General features: G+C 38.5%; 2 protein-coding genes across 3 annotated transcripts; one reads left to right on the top strand and one right to left on the bottom strand.

Annotated features, from left to right (window-relative positions):
* Window positions 1–629: 629 nt before the first annotated feature.
* LOC122309682 (probable helicase MAGATAMA 3) lies at window positions 630–15996 on the top strand. Of its 2 annotated transcripts, XM_043123249.1 has the most exons (20): window positions 630–777; window positions 868–1021; window positions 1281–1417; window positions 2197–2406; window positions 2679–2870; window positions 3106–3141; window positions 4165–4250; window positions 4438–4488; window positions 5634–5745; window positions 5819–5924; window positions 6599–6696; window positions 7048–7152; window positions 7256–7348; window positions 13823–13876; window positions 14031–14089; window positions 14181–14265; window positions 14436–14804; window positions 15114–15236; window positions 15338–15424; window positions 15592–15996. In XM_043123249.1, exons 1-20 carry the CDS (start codon window positions 676–678, stop codon window positions 15802–15804), a joined length of 2472 nt encoding a protein of 823 aa, XP_042979183.1. In that variant the 5' UTR covers window positions 630–675; the 3' UTR covers window positions 15805–15996. The 2 variants fall into 2 exon arrangements, with proteins under 2 accessions (XP_042979183.1, XP_042979182.1); XM_043123248.1 differs by lacking the exons at window positions 630–777; window positions 1281–1417 and having other exon boundaries at window positions 882–1021.
* On the bottom strand, window positions 15855–17240 carry LOC122309683. The gene has a single exon (XM_043123250.1). The coding sequence runs from the start codon at window positions 17170–17172 to the stop codon at window positions 16156–16158; it is 1017 nt and encodes a 338-aa protein (XP_042979184.1). The 5' UTR covers window positions 17173–17240; the 3' UTR covers window positions 15855–16155.
* Window positions 17241–18981: the final 1741 nt, after the last annotated feature.

Genomic DNA, 18981 nt, shown 5'->3' with positions numbered 1-18981 from the left:
TGTTGGTAGAAGATACGTTGGCTGTATCACCACCTTTGCTTTTTTCTACTTTCCCTTCCGCACAGCCGTCTTTGTTATCGTCGCCGTCGCCGTCGTTGTGGCGGTCATCGGGCTCTCCGCTGAGTTGAATTAGCTGCCGAGCCACGTCCATCTCCGACTCTGAGAAACAAAACCACTTCCCGCGGGTTCTTCTATCTTTGCATTCTATCGCTGATTTTGGCATCATTTTTGCCGTTGGGAAAGAGAGAGAATCAGAGACCGAGGCGGATAGATGATCAGTTGGGCACGCCAAAAATACTTCACGTATACGGTATATATATACACATATATAGGAGAAGATCATAGCGTCATGGGTCGGTCGCGATATTTTTTTTATTTTTTATTTTTTTCATTTTTCGGGCCTGACTTTATTAGCTTGGGCTTGTTCTTTTATTTATTAGTTAATACAGTTGAATTTCTTTTATTGGGCCTCAGTCATCCATTCTTGGGCTTTCGGGCTTTCTTTACAAAGGATTTATAAGGGTAAAGACACAATCTATTTAGCACAATCACTAATGAATACGCAGAACTTACGGCTTACGCAGTTTACCCCCTAGCGTCTCTACGAACATAAACCCTGTCTTTGGCCAAAACCCCCCACCCCCCCCCCCCCCCCCCCCCCCTCTCCCCGAAGCCATGGCCGTGGACAGAGACAAGCTTCAAGAAGAATCTCCCATGCTCCGTTTCTACAGAATTGTTCTCGGTTGGGACTACTTCCGCCTCCTCAAGGAATCATACGTAAGATATTTCTCTCTCTCCGTGTGAGAATGTGCGTGTGCATTTCTTCTGTGAAAATGTTTTGATTTGTCTGATAATATTCGAATGTAGAAAAATAAAGGAAACGTAGGTGATGGATCTTCTTTGGGGCTGAGGAAGGTGAAGGATACTTACAAGGACGTTGATGATTATGTCTCAACTTTTGAGCCACTCCTGTTCGAGGAAGTCAAAGCTCAGATTACTCAGAAGAGAGATGAAGAAGAGGGTATTTTTCTGTACTGCTTCCGAGTAAATTTGTGAGAAGCATTATAACTTAGATTCTTTGTTTATTACGATGACATTGAGTATTAATTGCATCTTTCTGTTTTGATATTGTTTTTTTTTTCAAGTTCCTCCATTTCTCTCTTACAAAATGCTCAAGAAATTCTGTTGCTTTTACTTTTGAATTTTTTTAATGTATGGAGACACACAAAACATACACTCTCTATCTTTCAGTTCTAAAGTAGTTGTATTGGACATCACAGTGGCAGAATGGCAGCGCAGGCTGGTAGTGGAATGCAATGAGATTGATGGATTTCACTTGCCTGCGGTCACTTATGCGGCTGAGGAAGTAGATGAGTCGATATCACAGAATGATCTTTTGCTTCTTTCAAAAGAAAATGTAATTGAAACCTGATTTTTTGTTCAGCTTCTCTCACCATTCATTTAAAACATGCAGAATTCGTCAGGATTTATTTCTCTCTGGTGTTTTGTTCTGCATTTTTCGCATTGTAGCAGTAGTTCTTTCTTACACATTCTAATTAATGGTTTTTTTATGTAAGTAATAGTGAAACTTTATTGATGATAAAAGCCGCCCAAGTACACAAGAAGTATATGGATATCAAAAAAAGTACACAGGAAGTATACACATAATACACCTAACAACCACTAAGCATTAGTGATGGATACAAGCAAATTATTGAAGCTATCCTCATTACAAACAATGACCAAAGCCCAGGGAAATAATGTGTCAAAAAAGAATCTCTTCAACTTGTCATAATTCCTAGTTTTTTGAAGTGATACGATGCTATCTTAGATTTTTTTTCTTGTTAGGTCTCTGTTTTCTTTATCCTTTCTTGTAATTTTTTCTCTTTTATATTTTGTTAGAATACATTTGGAAAAGAGTTTCTTTTGGGTCGATGTTATGCTTTGTTTTTTTCTTAGTAAATGTTGGAAAAAGGGAATGCTGAAAGTTCTGTTTTCTGCAAATGGGTCAACTAGTTGTCCATAGTAAGACTACAGTACATAATTTAAATTAACTAGATCAATTGAAATAATTTGCTTTGTTTCCCCTCCTTTTCCTGTAGGTCCCTGGTAAACAAAAGGAAGACTTGCATGTGTAAATGAAATTGGTTTATGTTTTTGAGTTTCTAATTGCCTGGAGTGTGTTGCTTATTTCAGTTCCAAGATGGTACAAGACTTCCAACGACATATGCATTTGCATCGGTGGAGAATTGCCAAAATGATCGTTTTAGACTTAGAATGTATTTAGCTGGAGAAGTTGAGCATACCACTCCAGATGTAGTTAAATATTCTCAGGGACTGTTAAGGATGCGGGCTCTTATTACTTCTCCGACTAGTGAAGTGGATAAACTATTTTACAGTCTAAAGGTAACATTTAATCCATGAGATTTAGATCCTTTCGAGATTTGCCATTTGTATGCAGTCCCTTATTTCGGAGTACCTTTTCCTTTATAAATTTTATCAAGCATAAATTTGTATGTGATGAAATGTATAAGAGGGATCATAATGCTCTTATCTGCAAGGCAATCAAAATATCTATTGAGCCATTCTTTTTCCAATATGAATACAATATGTTGTAGTTTTCATCATGGCTTGTGAACCTGTAGTATCTCAACTAATTTATGCAGTACATCTTGCAGATCTGCAGTTTATCAACGATTGCTCGTGAATATGCAGCTCTATGGTCGATCCGCAATCTCCCTTTTAAGGATTTAATATTATCGGCTGCTGAAAAAAATCTAGGTTCTGAAAACCAGGCCTGGAAAATTTCTAAATCTCTGGAGGAATATATAAGATACAATCATAATGAAACCCAACAAGAGGCCATACAGGTGATTCACTATTTATATCATTGAATATGATTATCATTTGCTTTATTTTTCTAGATTAGATTGCATCTGATTGCGACTACCCTTATATGTTGCCACAACCCATAACCAATGCATTGCAGCGGTCTCTTTCTCTCTCTCTCCCTCTTTATACGCTGTTATCACTGTTTGTTTTTTGTTTAATACTTTAAGATTCCGCTTGTTATATTACTTTAAGGAATGTCATTACCTGTTGCAGGCTGGTCTAGCACGTAAAGCTTTTGTTTTGATACAGGTTCGTATTATGTCATCCTGAATTTATTGTAAATTTATTTATGCCATGTTTTTCCTTTGTTTGCATCTCCTTCTATACTTTAAATAATATCTTAATCAGTCTGATTCCTAGTTCATGTTAGACTTTGTTAAGCATGTGAAGAAGAATGGGACAGATCCCTTTAACTTTGAGCACTCTAATTGGGTTATATTTTCATGGTAGAATAATAAAGTGCCATTAGGGATTAATATTAAAGAGTCCTGGTGATAATTTACCATTGTTTACAAGTTTTGATGACAATTTAATTTCTAATAGAAGATATGCGTCGGGATAATTTTAACATCAAAAGTCTAACTTTCATCAAATATGTGATTACATCGTATCCATAATTTTTTTAATGATAAGTAAGATGTTTATTAACGAGGCATAATCGAATTACACGGCGGATATTACAACAAATACTCGTATTGAGACAATTACAACCCATTCGCAGGTGATGAGCCCTCATATGGTTAATCCTAGCCTTTGAAATTATTTTAGTTCTACCTATCTATAAAAACTTAATTAAGGAACTAAAGATGACTATCAGGAAACTCACAAAAGGTCCGGTAACTATCATGGAAGTTTATTCTAAGTGTAGGATTTAATCCTCCAAAGTTGGGCATTTTTAATGTTTTCTTAGTTAAATTAAATTCCTTTTATATAGGGTATTAAGGAGGATTTGTTTTAATTGTTTACCTTGCAGAGTAAGTTTTATAAAGCCTATAAAATTTCCCCGATGTTGTAAAACAAAAATTAGACTTCATATTAAAAGGCTGACACTAACTCTTCTATACCTTCCCAGTGAATTGCTTTTCTGTAGTATTTTCTCTATATTTTCATATCATATCAGTAAGATTGTTATAGCTACCATGAGCGTTTTAGAATAAAAATTATTTTGAGAGAGCATCCTCTCATTCTATAACTGATTGACTCAGAAAGAGTGTTTCTTGCTTTGATGCCTAGACATATAGATGTGGATACTGACAGCGTGCTTCCTTTTAGGGCCCCCCAGGAACAGGAAAAACAAAGACTATTCTTGGGCTTCTAAGTGCCATTTTGCATGCATCTCCAGCAAGGGGGCTCTCAAAGTAAAAATATGCCCCACCTTTCTTTTGGCGTTTTGGCATAAGTACTATATCATTTATAGGTTATAGTAGTCATTGTTTTCATATAAAAAAAAGGTTACATTAGTCATTGTGATTATGGGAAGTGCAGAATCATTCCTCTATATTTCATTCCATGTTACATGTATGCTTCTGTTTTCTTTTCCTGTAGGGGTGAATTGCGTGAAATAAAGCGTGGGCCAGAATTACCTGTTCATGAAAAGTATGTGTTTTTGCTATAACCTGATTTTTCTTTTTGGTGATTATTTTGATAGGTAGTTTTGTTTTTTTTTGTTTTTGGGTACTTGACCATTAATATTTTGAATGATTTTATTTAATTATATTTCTTTATGTGTTGATTATTTCAATCTATGATTCTGACTCTCATTATATTTGATACAAACTTTGTGACTTGGAGAATTGTATTTTTATTGAAGCTGCTTCTGTTTTCTACTGCTACTAAAATTTTTTAAGAACAAAAGTGTTTATAACCATAAATCTATTGAGGAGGTTCGGGATTTTAATGCAGGATATGGCGGGGAGGAAATTATGGGTTTGTCGTTGGTGCCTTGCAAGGAGGAATGTCTAGGGTTGGGAGTGAAGTTGGGTATTGTGTCTGGGGATCATGTTCTTCCCCGGGTTTATCTTTCTCCAATAAACAATATAGCGGGTTCACCATCGGATTGGGTTCTGTATAAGGTTAACGAGATTCAGCATATCGTGGGGCTTTCACATGGAGGATGTGAAGACCAAATTGAAGCACTACTCATTGCGCTTGAAACCAAATCAAGTTTTAAGAAAAGCAGGGAGTTAAAGCGTCTTTCTTGGGCAATCAACTATGACACTAAGGGTGGTAGCTCAAGTCGAGGGAAGATTAAAGGGAGGGCATTATGAAGACGTTCTTGTAGAGGGAGTTTTGGGTGGAGTATTAGTCTTACGGGAAACAAGGGGTTGGGGTTGGGGAGGTGTGTTCTATTTCAATTTGAGCTTGGTGTATTTTGGGTAGTTTTTCATAGGCTTTTTGGGTCATTAGGAGCTCTCTAATATCGGCTAGGTGTTTTCTTGTATACGTCTAGTGTACTTGGTTATTCCTATTGATATGTATAATATTTTTACTTATATAAAAAAAAAGAGTGTTTATAACTCTATTGACTAATTCTCTTTTAAGTGAAAAATGTTCTATTTAAGTAAGGAAAGTTGAATCTATATGCTCAAAACAGTTTCCTGAAAAACTGGTGATCTTGGAAATTAAACCTTGAACATCGCATCTGGAATTCGGTCTCTGGTGGGTGTGTGTGTGTGTGTGTAAATTACTAACTTTGGCTTGTGTAACGCTCTAAATTGTGTGATTGGGGGTAATATACGCAGGTACAATCACTGGGCGCGAGCTTCTCCTTGGCTAACTGGTAGTAATCCTAGGGATAACATAATGCCCATTGATGGTGATGATGGGTTTTTTCCTACCACCGGAAATGAGTTGGTAAGTTATAGTGTGTAACTTGTACCATTGAGACCTTGAAGATCATTTCTTCTAACTTCAATGTGCTATGCAGAAGCCAGAAGTAGTCAATTCCAGTCGTAAATATCGAGTGCGTGTGCTGGTATGCGCTCCATCAAACTCTGCACTTGATGAGATTGTCTTGCGTGTTTTAAACACTGGTATGAATCTTTCTTCTCTCTTTTCACATTTGCATGTATTGTTATCTTCTCATAATTTAGCTGTCTTTGTTGTGGTATATGATGGATGTGGCTTTTATATTAGTTGCACAACTCTGTGATTAGCTTTACCGTTCTCCGGGAAAAAAAAATATAAACAAAAGGAATGCTAGATGCTGGTGTGGAGATGTGGATAAGTGTTGAATCCTGAAGGTTGGATTTCAGTTGCAAGTTGGAAGCCAATTGACACAAGAAACTCACTACTTTTGCATTACAGACAGTTTTCTTGTGGAAATCAAATTTAATTCGAGTTACAATATATGGTGTGAATTATAACTTCTTGATTACCGATAAAATATATATATATATATATATGGTGCGAATTGTATTGTCGATTCCTGAAGAAGAAAGGGTTTCTGACTATTATGTTATCCACCGACTAATCTATCAAGTTATAGGCAAAGAGGATAATCTATTGCAAATCACCTTTTTTTTCTTAATTATGTTGCAAATATTTAATGAACTTGAATAAGTGCTTTGAGGTAGATAACAACGATGATATTTCTGTAGGTACTTTTCTCAATTTCGTGTCAATATCTTTTAATGAACATTTAGTGTCACTCGACTGCCATTCCCTCATATAATATCTCCTTCAAATGTATTCTGGTTATTGTCAGGTATTCGTGATGAAAATGACCATGCATATAATCCTAAAATTGTGCGGATCGGTCTTAAGGAGCATCACTCCGTTCGGGCAGTCTCCATGGATTACCTTGTATGTGTTTGGCAATAGCATAACATGATTTGCTTCACTTTATTAACATCTTCTTTCATTTTCTTTTTACTGTTTTTCCCCCAAACTGGAGATTCTTCTTTGTTTTTTGTTTTGGATAAATAGAGATGCCAAGATTTTATTAAAAAAAGCACTAAGGGTGCAAAGTACGTAGGAGGTATACAAAGCTGCAGATGTAAGCCATAACATGAACAGTCCAGAATGCAAAATTCCACCAACAAACTATGATGGTTGCTGATTTGGATTCGATGGATCTCAGACTGTTCTGGGCAGACATATCTTATGATACATGGATGTGAGTCCAAATTTGACAGTGACTGATTCCCTTTGCAGGTGAAACAAAAGCAGGAAAGCATGAATGCTGATAAAGAGAAACATGGAGTTCCAGGGAGAGATAAAGACAGGATCCGTGCTGCAATCTTGGATGAGTCTGTGATCGTATGTAATTCTTACCTTGTGTTAAAAGTGAAAGGTTAAATAGTTTCCTTTCTAACCTATAAAAAAAAAAAAGTTTCCTTGCTAATTTCTCTATGATCGGCAGGTCTTCTCCACCCTTAGCTTCAGTGGTTCAACACTTTTCAGTAAATGGAATCGTGGTTTTGATGTTGTTATAATAGATGAAGCAGCACAAGCTGTAAGTTTCAATAATTGTTTATTTTTAAACTGCTCTAGCCCTTTTGCGTTCGGCTATAAGTTTGAGCTGATATAAGCCCATCTTAGTGTCTGTTAGAATATTAGAAAGTTCTTTTAACAGCCTAAAAGCTCTTTAAAGAAAAAAATGGTATGTTTAGTAAATCAAGTGCTTTAAAAGCCCTAAAAAATCTTTTTTTTTGATAAGTAATAATTTTATTGAAGAAATAGGCATAAGCCCAAGTACACAGGAAGTATACAAAGGATAAACCTACAACTTCCTGAAAACAAAAAGAAAAAAACCCAAAAAAACTAAAACAGATTCAGGAAATTATCCACCATTACATAAACTTTCGCCCAAAAACCCAAAGTACCCATGAAAAAAACCCTAAGATCTTCCAAAGTGCGTTCATTATCATCAAAACATCTCCTATTTCTTTCTATCCACAAGCACCACATGAGACAAGGAGGAATCATCTTCCAAACAGACGCTGCCTTCTTACAGCCCTTCAAACCCTTCCATCCTACCAATAAATCCACCACATCTTTGGGCATCACCCAATGCAAACCTGTCCAACTCAGAACCTCATCCCACAAGAATCTAGCCACTTCACAGTGAAGGAAAAGATGATTTACAGACTCTCCATCCTTTTTACACATAACACACCAATCAGAAATAAACAGTCCTCTCCTTCTAAGATTATCAGTTGTCAAAACTTTGCCCATAGAAGCCACCCAACAGAAAAAAGCAACCTTGGGAGGAACTTTCACTTTCCATATACTTTTCCATGGGAAAACGCAACTACCATGACTTGACATAACTCTATAATAAGAAGAAACTGAAAACTTAGCATTTCCAGCAGAAGACCATGCCATGCTATCCTCCCTTTCAGTTACCAGCTTAAAACTGTAAAGTTTAACCAACAAAGCCTGAACTTCATCCGCTTCCCAATCATTAATATCCCTTTTGAAAAAAACATTCCAAACAACCTTATTATTGCTGACACAGTAGGAATAAAAAACAGCAGCATTTTGATCCCTTGCAATTCTGAACAGGGCAGGAAATTCCAGCTTGAGAGCAGCATCCCCACACCACAAATCATGCCAAAAGAGGACTCTTTGACCATTTCCAACCTTCAACCTAATATTACTGGAGAAAAAATCCCATCCTTTTCTAATAAATTTCCACAAACTCACCCCATATGCTCCACTAGAGGCTTTTGAACACCAACCTCCCCTCAAACTTCCATACTTTGCATCTATCACATTTTTCCATAGGGCTTCACTTTCCAAATGATATCTCCAAAGCCATTTGCCTAGTAAAGCTTTATTGAAAACCTTCAAATCTTTAATCCCCAAGCCACCACCATCCAAAGGTTGACAAACTTTCTTCCAACTAACCAAATGAAACTTCTTTTCCTCACCAACACCACCCCATAAAAAATTCCGAAATAAACTCCCAATTCTCTTTTCAACCCTTGCAGGAAGAGGAAAAAGAGAAAGGAAATACGTAGGCAGGTTAGACAAAGTACTTTTAATAAGAGATAATCTACCCCCCTTAGACAAATAAATCCTCTTCCAACCTGCTAACTTCCTTTCAATTTTTTCAATCACCCCATCCCAAATGTCCACAGCTTTAAAAGAAGCCCCCAAAGGAAGCCCAAGATATCTCAAAGGCAAAGAAGAGATCCTACACCCCAATAAATTTGCCAAATCTGATAAATTCTGAACAACACCCACAGGAACAATTTCAGATTTTGATAAATTAACTTTTAACCCCGAAACAGCTTCAAAACACAGTAACAGAGCTCTTAAAGCACGTAAATTATCAGAATCAGGTTCACTAAAAATCAGGGAATCATCAGCAAATAATAAATGAGAAATCTTTAGATTATTCCTATTCTCGTTACCCACCACAAAACTAGACAGAAAGTTACCCTCCACAGCCCTGTCTATCATTCTACTAAAAGCATCCATGATCATAACAAAAAGAAAGGGGGAAATGGGATCGCCTTGCCTCAAGCCACGAGAACTACAAAAGAAACCAGCTGGTTCTCCATTCACCAACACAGAAAATTTAGGAGTCGAAACACAGAACTTTATCCACGAACACCATTTAACTCCAAAACCATATCTCCTCAACAAATAATCAAGAAAATCCCAGCTTACATGATCATAAGCCTTTTCCATATCCAACTTGACGAGAATACCAGCCTTCCCCGACTTAAGTCTGCTTTCCAAACACTCATTAGCAATTAAAACAGAATCTAAAATCTGCCTTCCTCTCACAAAGGCATTTTGAGACCGTAAAATTATCCTCTCCATCACCCTACTTAACCGATTAGCCAACACTTTAGAAACAATTTTATAAACACCATTCACCAAACTGATAGGTCTAAAATCTCTTATCTCCACAGCCCCAGCCTTTTTCGGAATCAGAGCAATGAATGTCGCATTTAAACTTTTCTCAAACCTCATAACGGAGTGAAACTCGGCAAACACCTTCATGACATCTTCTCTAACAACATCCCAGCACTCTTGAAAAAAAGCCAAAGAGAACCCATCTGGACCCGGAGCCTTATCTTTTTCCATACCTTTTACCACATCCAGAACTTCTTCTTCTTCAAACTCTCTTTCCAGCCACACAGCATCAGCCTGCTCTATAGAATTAAAAACAAGGCTATCCAAATTTGGTCTCCACGAAAAATTTTCTGAAAACAACTTCTCATAATAATTCACAATATGGGCCTTAATATCATCCTGATCCGAAAACAATCTGTCACCTTCACGAAGGACCTCAATCGCATTATATCTTCTATGAGAATTAGCCAATTGATGAAAAAACTTGGTACACCTGTCGCCTTCCTTCAGCCATAACGCCCTTGATTTTTGCCTCCATGATATCTCATCCATTAAAGCTAAATTTTCCAGATCTGAAACCACCCCTAGTTTTCTGGATCTATCCTCTTCTGAAGACAACCCTTGCACCTCCTTCTCTTCTAAAATACACAATTCCTCCATTAACCGCTTCCTTTTTGTATCCAACAACCCGAATTCCTCCTTATTCCACTTCTTTAAATCATTCTTTAGAGATTTTAACTTACCAGCCAAAACAAAACTAGGAGTGCCAGAAAAAAAGTAGGAATTCCACCAACATCTAATTTTATCTCCAAAACCTTCAACCTTTAACCACATGTTCTCAAACTTGAAATAACTTCTTCTACTCACAGTTCCGCCACAATTCAACATAATAGGGAAATGATCAGAACAAAGTCTCTGTAAAACCTTCTGCTTCATACCAGAAAAAATGGGCCTCCCAAGAAGGCGAAACCAGAAACCTGTCCAACCTTGAAGAAGATCTTCCATTAGACCAAGTAAAATCACCTCCCACCAAAGGTAAATCAATCAAATTTAAATCAAAAATTAAATCTGAGAAGGAAGCCATAGCACTTGAAAAAAATGAAACCCCCGACCTCTCACTAGGAAACCTAGTAAGATTAAAATCCCCTCCAAAACACCAAGGTAGATTCCACCAACTATAAACACCCGACATTTCATCCCATAATTGGTATCTCCCACAATCCACATTAGGGCCATAGATCCCAGCAAAAGCCCACTCAAACCCATCCTCAATGTTCTTAAAATGACACGATACCAAGAATTCTCCCACAAAATGATCCAACATCTCCACCACCCTCCTATTCCACAAAATAATGATACCACCCGAAGCTCCATTAGAAACCAGCTCTACCCACCCCACACTACTACAATTCCACAAACTCTGAACTATGACTTGATTCACAAATTTCAATTTGGTTTCTTGGAGACAAATAACATCAGCCTTCCACTGACGCAACCAATTTTTCACCCTAAGATGTTTCCTATAATCATTTAAACCCCTAACATTCCAAGAAATAATAATAGGCTTCATTACAAACCATTGACAGCCCTTTCCTTACCTTTATCCCTCCATCCACACCCATCCCTGGACTTATAATTAATAGAGAATTCCAACCTTTTAAGCTCCCTCTCTTTCTTTGCAGCAGACTTGGCCAAAGCAGGTTGTCCCGCTTCTATAGCAATCAAAAGAGCTCTGAATTGTTCTTCAAAACCTTCACAAGAAATACCCACACAATCTCTAATCTCTTCCACCTTTCTCAGAACCCAATCAGAGGAATTACAAGGCCATTCTAATTCTGGATTAAAAGAACTCAACGGAACAGGACTTAAATCCTCACCAGATTCTACTAGCTCCCCTGACTCACAAGAAACAGAGTCATCTCCTCTCCCCACCACCATTAGTAAACCAGAATTATTCAAAAAAGTACTGGGAACCTCTTCCACATCAGAATCACTTCCCTCAATCCCTATTCCATTCTCCCCAATAACCTCAGCCCCTTCTGCACGATTCACATGGTCCACAGACTTAACAACCAACTCAGAATTCAACCCCAAAAGCTTCACCGAAGACACACCCACCTCCTTTCCCTCCTTCTCAAACAAACACAACATCGGAGTACTACTAGCAGGTCCCCCCTCCTCCTTCGACCCCTTCTTAGAAGACAAAGACTGAAACATAGTCATCTCCAAACCAGGTTGGACCTTCAAAAGCTCCTCATCAGAATAGAACCCCTTATTACTGTTCAAATCCGAAGAACGCAACTCCTGAATATTTCCCGTCGAATCACCCCCCACCGGCGACCTTATCTGTGACGATGTGCCAGTATTCTGCACTGTACACTTCACCGAAACCGAAGGAAGACACCCAGTGCCATTCGGTCGATAGCCATCTATAGATCCCCCTCCCTTATCACTTTTCACGACCTCAGAACTCATCCCCTGAACAGTCCCCGACAGTTCACACCTCGCCGGCGATCCAGAATGTAAAGCTGAGCCATGCCTCTGAACAAAGGGAGCCACCGAAGATAAGCGCAGAGACCCAGAAACCATCGGACACACGCAATCTATAGGATCTCCTTCAAAAACACTGTTCACTCCCACAGAACTCGACGCCTGAGCAATCCCCGCCTGACCGCACCCCTCCGGCGACCTACTTTGTGAAGGTGAGCTAGGCCTTTGACCCGCAACGTCCGCGGTATTAAACCCAGAAGCTACCGGGCGAGTCGCAAGGCTCGATTTATTTGGGCCTCTTGACGGTCCAACTATATTAAACCCACCAGACTTAACCGGCAAAAGCCCTAAAAAATCTAGAAGTCCACTTTTTAAAAAGCACCTAATTGAAGCTTCTGTTTAGAAGCTCCTGCACATAAACGCTAAAAGTGCTTTAAGTGCATGTTTACCAAATAGTGAACGACTTTTTAGTAGTAGATCCTTTAGTAAAACTCTATGATTAAAAGTCTACTATGAAAAGCATATTTCCTATCGCAATCCTGAACAGGCACTTAGTTATAGATAAACTACTGATCCATATTGCATTTTTCTTTATTCTCACTTTTTGTTATTGCAGTCAGAATCAGCTCGACAAATGGATTATTCCTTTTCGCCAAAACCATGTACTCCCTTTATCCTGATGAAATATAGGTTATGCCCAACACTACCCAATCTCTGAGGTGGGTTCTTTCGATATAGGTTTCGAACAATAAGATAAACTCAATGGTAAATGGAAGCAGCTCAAGAGAGAAATTTCTGGCTAAAACAATGTAATGGTGATGAAACATCTATCAAAAGCCTAAGCATGCTGACGAGGGAACAAAAGGCAGAAGCAGGCGAGGGAACAAAAGGCTGAAGCAGGCAATGGAAAAAATAATTCAGAATGTAAAAATGTGTCGCACTAAACTAATCCCTCTCTTTAGATATTTACTAAGTAAGTGGATCTCCTAGGAAGCCCTCGTGTTGCAGCCCCACAATTATGCCACTTCATTAAAGATATATATTTAATAAAGGGAAAAGATTTGACCACATTGCTAGACTGCACTCTAGAAACATGGAGATAATAACTCCATGCTAGAATTTCTAATAAAGAAGTAGCTAAAGAGATGCTCCTCATCTGACTAGGTTTCTCGGGAAGTTGTTGCCCAAGAAAAGTAGAATTCTTGTTGCTGTGTTGAACTTTGCACAGCTTAATATACATTTTCGTCATAGCTAGATACATGTTGGGCGTGCAATTTTATGGAAATATTATATAATTCATGCTCTTTTAATTCACAGGGCACTCAAATCTGAGGGACATAAGGACTAGCGGTATAAATTTGTTAGAGAGAGTGGATGAAAATACTTGTGAGCCTTATGAGCTGCCTTTTTTGTGATGAGTGCCTGTGCCATAGAGCTACCCTCTTGCATATTCTCTCTCTCTCTCTCTCTCTCTCTCTCTCTCTCCTTGGATTGCAAAAGCTGTCTATTTTAGGTCAATTTACAAAGCTATGCATGGTGTATTGTTGGGTATCGAAAAGGTTGCTGGCCCTCATGAGTCATATATATTATAAATATTGCCTTTTCATGTGGTATGTGTTCTATGCAGGTGGAACCAGCAACTCTTATTCCTTTGGCCAATGGATGCAAACAAGTTTTTCTGGTATATCTCAGGCACCTTTTCTGTTATTGTAGGAGTTCCAAGTCAAATATTCATATTATATTACCTCTTACTTAGTACATCTTTCATCATCTTTGTAAGGTTTCATCTAATGTTTATATTATGCTTTAGCTGATAAATAGTTCTGTTTGTTTAGGTTGGCGATCCAGTTCAACTGCCAGCAACTGTGATTTCTCCCATTGCCGAGAAATTTGGGTATAACACTTTCAATTATGAACATTGTATTTAAATTTTTACTCCAAAACATCTAATGCGTTGAATTTTCCTCTTGTTTTCAAAACTGAAGATATGGGACAAGTTTGTTCAAGCGATTTCAAAGGGCTGGTTATCCTGTTACAATGCTGAAGACGCAGTACCGAATGCATCCAGAGGTTAGATCAGATTTATCCTTGCAGAAGTTTTTAGAATATAGATGGTTAAGTTATTGGTACTTGGGAGCACATTACAGTATAAATATGCCAGCTCAGTGAATAGTAATATAATAAGTTATGGTATGTTTAACTGTACTTTTCTGAGTTTCAAGACCATGCTTTTCAAGCAGATTAGAAGCTTTCCCTCAAGGGAGTTCTATGCGCAGTCATTGGAGGATGGGCCTAATATCGAAGTGCTTACAAGTCGGGCCTGGCATGAATACCACTGCTTTGGTCCATTTTGCTTCTTTGATTTACATGAAGGGAAAGAATCCAAACTCTCAGGAAGTGAGTCTTGGGTAAATGTTGATGAGGCTGAGTTTGTTCTCCTCATGTACCATAAGTTGGTGAGTATGTATCCCGAACTGAAAACGAGTGCTCAGTTCGCAATCATATCCCCCTATAGCCAACAAGTAAAGCTCCTCAAGGACCGCTTTAAGACTACTTTTGGAGTCGACTCAAATAAAGTAGTTGATATTACTACTGTCGATGGCTGCCAGGTAAAGTGGAACTATCTTCCTGCTTATAGTATAATACAATCCCATATACTTGGGCTCTTCTCTATTTTTATGGTCAATATAATCTTGTTTACCAATAAAAAAATAATAATATAGTGTGCATTTAATTTAGAGTTAAAAGGTTCGGTTAAGCCCATGACAATTCAAGATATCTTAAATAACTAAGGTTGTTGCTGAACAAAGTTAACTAAGATTATTGAGTTCATTGTGGGCCCAATTTTTCTTTATCTGTTTGGTTTGAGGTATGGCTAATGAGATGTTGAAGGAATAGACAATGTTTCTTCATTGCAGGGACGTGAAAAGGATGTTGCAATATTTTCATGTGTTAGGGCGAGCCAAGATAAAAGCATTGGATTTCTGGCTGATTTTCGGCGAATGAATGTCGGGATCACCAGAGCAAAGTCTTCTGTCCTGGTATGGCATTATTCTAGGTTTGGGTATAGTCCAGCAGGTGTTTTTGACTCTTGCACTTCACTCACCCCATACATGCTTAAGCTTTTAAACTGTTTGTTTAGGTGGTAGGGTCTTCATCAACATTGAGGAGGGATGAGCACTGGAATAACCTAGTGGAAAGTGCAGAGAAGAGAGATTGTTGTATTAAGGTGAACTCGGTGTCAACTTGAATCATTTGGTTTTACGCATGCTTGTTTTTTCAACATTTTTTCGCAGCATAACATATTCCTGGTTTATTATAATTTTTTTTTTAATCTAAAATTCCAAACATTCCTGGGGGCCTTCTAACATCGAAACTGAGAATTTCTTCCTGCAGGTTTCTAAGCCCTATACCTCATTTTTCACTGATGAAAGCTTGGATTCTATGAGAGCCGAACCCTCGTATGGAGAGACGGGACAGCAGGATGAGGTGGATAATAATGCACCCCTTCCTGACAATCACGGTGATGCTGACCACGGACAGGCTGATGACCATGACTTCGGAGATGGGGACATGGACATGGATGATGGAGGATTTGAGGAGGAGTAAAGTTCAAATATAGTACTGGAAGATCTGTTGGCTTGGCGCGCACACAACAATGTTCATCCGAAAATCACTTAAATTTCGCAATTTCAGCCCAGCTACAATTTTTGGTGTATTTTTATCAAATGTTTATTCAATTGAATTTTTATGTGTATTTTTGCATGAAAATGCAATACCAAAAGCTACGAAGATTCGTAACATGCACACGTCAAATCAGTTCTCCCAAACGATTGCGGAAGCAAAAAATTCTAGGCAAGTAGAATCACCCACAAACAAAAAAGTGAAATGAATTTTTTGAGGCTTCACAGGCTCACAGCATGCGGATGAACATCCCCGGACACTGAGTTGGTCCGATGCTCAACCACTATCTGTTATCGTATAGTCCTCGGATTGCTCATCCAACAGCCAAGGTTTCTCCACCGTTATCATCCCATCTTCTAGCACATCCATTGACGGCGACGGGGCTTCGCTTGAAGACTCGTGCCCGTCATCACCATTTCCAGTCTCCAACAGCGAAACCCAGATAGATCGGGAATGTTTCGCAGGAATATGATCCTCCGGTTGCAAAATCACAAGATTTCCAGTTGTCTCCGCCGGGGAGTAACGGTTTATGCCTTCGGATTCTGGTGTAGTACAGTTCGCCTCAGCGAAGTCCATACGACTAGTTCGGTTATTCAAAGCAACGTCTGGAACCGAAGAGACCGTTGCGCGGTTAACTGGAAGCAGAAACCTATGAGGACGGCGAGTAGAGGAATGATCCGGATGGGGAAAACCTTGTGGCAATGGAGACTGCAGTCCAAGGCTGAGAGCGCCGTTCAAGCCATGAACGGCCACGTAACGGCCGTAGTAGAGCCCCGGGAAAACGACGTCTATGTTGTCAACGGAGAGGATCAAACGAGTAGACCGGAGCCCGTGGCGGGAAGAGACAGGCCTGGTGGTCACGCGGAGGGAACGTGAGGGAAGAAGTGTGGGTAGTGAAGCGAGGCTACGGAGGCCGGATAACGTGAGGCGGCGGGGGACGATGTGGAGGCGGAGGGTGTCGGTATAAGAGGACGCTGTTTGTGTCATACCGAGAGCGAATAAGGCGGAGTTGGTGGGGGCAAATAAGGTGAAGAAGCTTGGACGAGTATTATTCCCATGAGTTATTTGGGGGGAGAGTGAGTCGGAGAGGAGTTGCAAGTGGAGGTCGGAGGTGGTGATGGCGTTGGAGAAGAAGAGGTTGTATCCGCGGGCTCTTAGGGCGCCTAGCATGGAGTCGAACTCCCTTTCGGGTATGGAATTGACTGGCCTCACGGCGCCTGAGAGGGAGAGGAGGAGAATGAAGAGGCAGAGGGAGACAATCTTCAAGGAGATTGAACCTGAACTTGACGCCATTGATGAAGAAAGAAGAAGAGAGGGACGAGGGTCGTGATTCTTGGATTTCTTGTTTTCTTTTTTCGAGTTTTGCTATTTTTCGTTTTTGGGCGGGACTTGCGATTCTATGTGTTTTGTACCGTTTCTTGAAAACAGTGGGCCCTTTCCTTTTCAAGAGAACGAGCCGTGGGAAGCAAGGATGAGATTGTCATTTCAAGTTGGGCTGGGCTTAGTCGGGTCACCTTCGCTGCCAAGTTTTCCCATGCGAATCTTAAAATTGCACTACATAATTAATGTTTTAAATTCTGAATCGGTGATTATTTAAGTATCAGAATGAAATATTTCAATATCAATATATTTGAGTATATCATTTTGAGATTAATTATATATTACATGTAAATATCTATATATATGAACTTATAATTAATAGAATAAATACACATATATGTATGTGTGTATATATATATAAAAGAATTGAAATAAATTATAAGGAGATTTTTTCTCTTGGGTTGATGGCCTAGAACCCAGGCCCAAATATGGGAGGCCCAAGCTAGCCTGGCGATCCATCAGCCCATTAGAGGACTCCAGTTTTGGGGCAAAGGTTGACCTACAGCCCAAAATGATATACACAAGGAAGGAGAAAACACACTACCTCAGAATTCTCTTATGAAGCCTAGTCTTGAGTGGCACTATACATGCATGTAGGCGTAAAATGCTAGGGAGCCCTTGATCTATTAACAGGCAAGGGAGGAGGAGCCCGACGACATATACTTGCAAGATAGAAGAGATGGGAAGCGACGTCGCATTAATTGTGTCACTCTATAAGCCATGCCACATTAATAAAATTTGACTAAAGGAATTGGTGAAGGGATACATTCCCCTGCCATAAAAGTATGAGCAGTTTACTCCCAAAAACCAAATACAAAAGGCAATCCCTATGTACGAATAATTCTATCTGAACTCTCTATTCATTTGCACAAAATACTAAGGCAAAACTGACTTTAGCATCAGAGACTACTTATCATCCACCAAAGCCCCCGTCTCTTGGTATTTTCTTCGTATTCATATGTCTAAGATCGAAGATTCAAGTTGTTGAGTGCCTAACCCAAAAGTATGCAAAACATGACGTTAACATAAGTTGAAAAATCACAAACTTGAGTTGAGACACAAAAATAAAAGTTAAAAAATAAAAAAAGAATAGAGAATTTATTAAAAATAATTATATTTTAAAAGAAGAGAACGATGGGACATATTTAAAATTACAACAAAATTAAAATTATATAAATATATTTTATATTCTATAATTAATTAAATATAATCTAGATTTAAAATTTAAAAAATACTATCTAAGTATAAGAAAAGGAAAAATTTAGTTATAAGCATAATTGTGCACTAATCTGTGCATCAATTTAATGTGAATGGTTAAAAAATAGATTTTATTGAAAACAGTATTAATTTAAATTTTAAATATGAAGGAATCAGTATTGGTACGCAGATAATAACAGAGTAAACACAAAGAACAACATCTTCTTAATATTGCAATGAAATATATTATAATTATCATAAAATACAATGAGTCTTGCACTTCTTATATAGGCACCAAATCAGTGAGTGCGCAGAGGACAAAAGGGTAAACTTAAATGAAGTCTGTTATAACAAAAGAGGAATATTGAAGCTTCTAGAGCTGCTGTGTGAGCTGCTGAAATGGATTATCCAATTTGGATTTATTTGAGTGTGTATTTTCTTGAGTAAGGTTGATACGCCCCCTCGAGTCTACCAGGGTATCAATCATAGTGAGACTCAATCGTAGACTAAAAAATCGATCAGAAA

Source organism: Carya illinoinensis, chromosome 5, assembly GCF_018687715.1.
Source record: "Carya illinoinensis cultivar Pawnee chromosome 5, C.illinoinensisPawnee_v1, whole genome shotgun sequence".
In the NCBI taxonomy this organism is placed as follows: Eukaryota; Viridiplantae; Streptophyta; class Magnoliopsida; order Fagales; family Juglandaceae; genus Carya; species Carya illinoinensis.
This window is presented reverse-complemented; position numbering and strand designations above follow the sequence as displayed.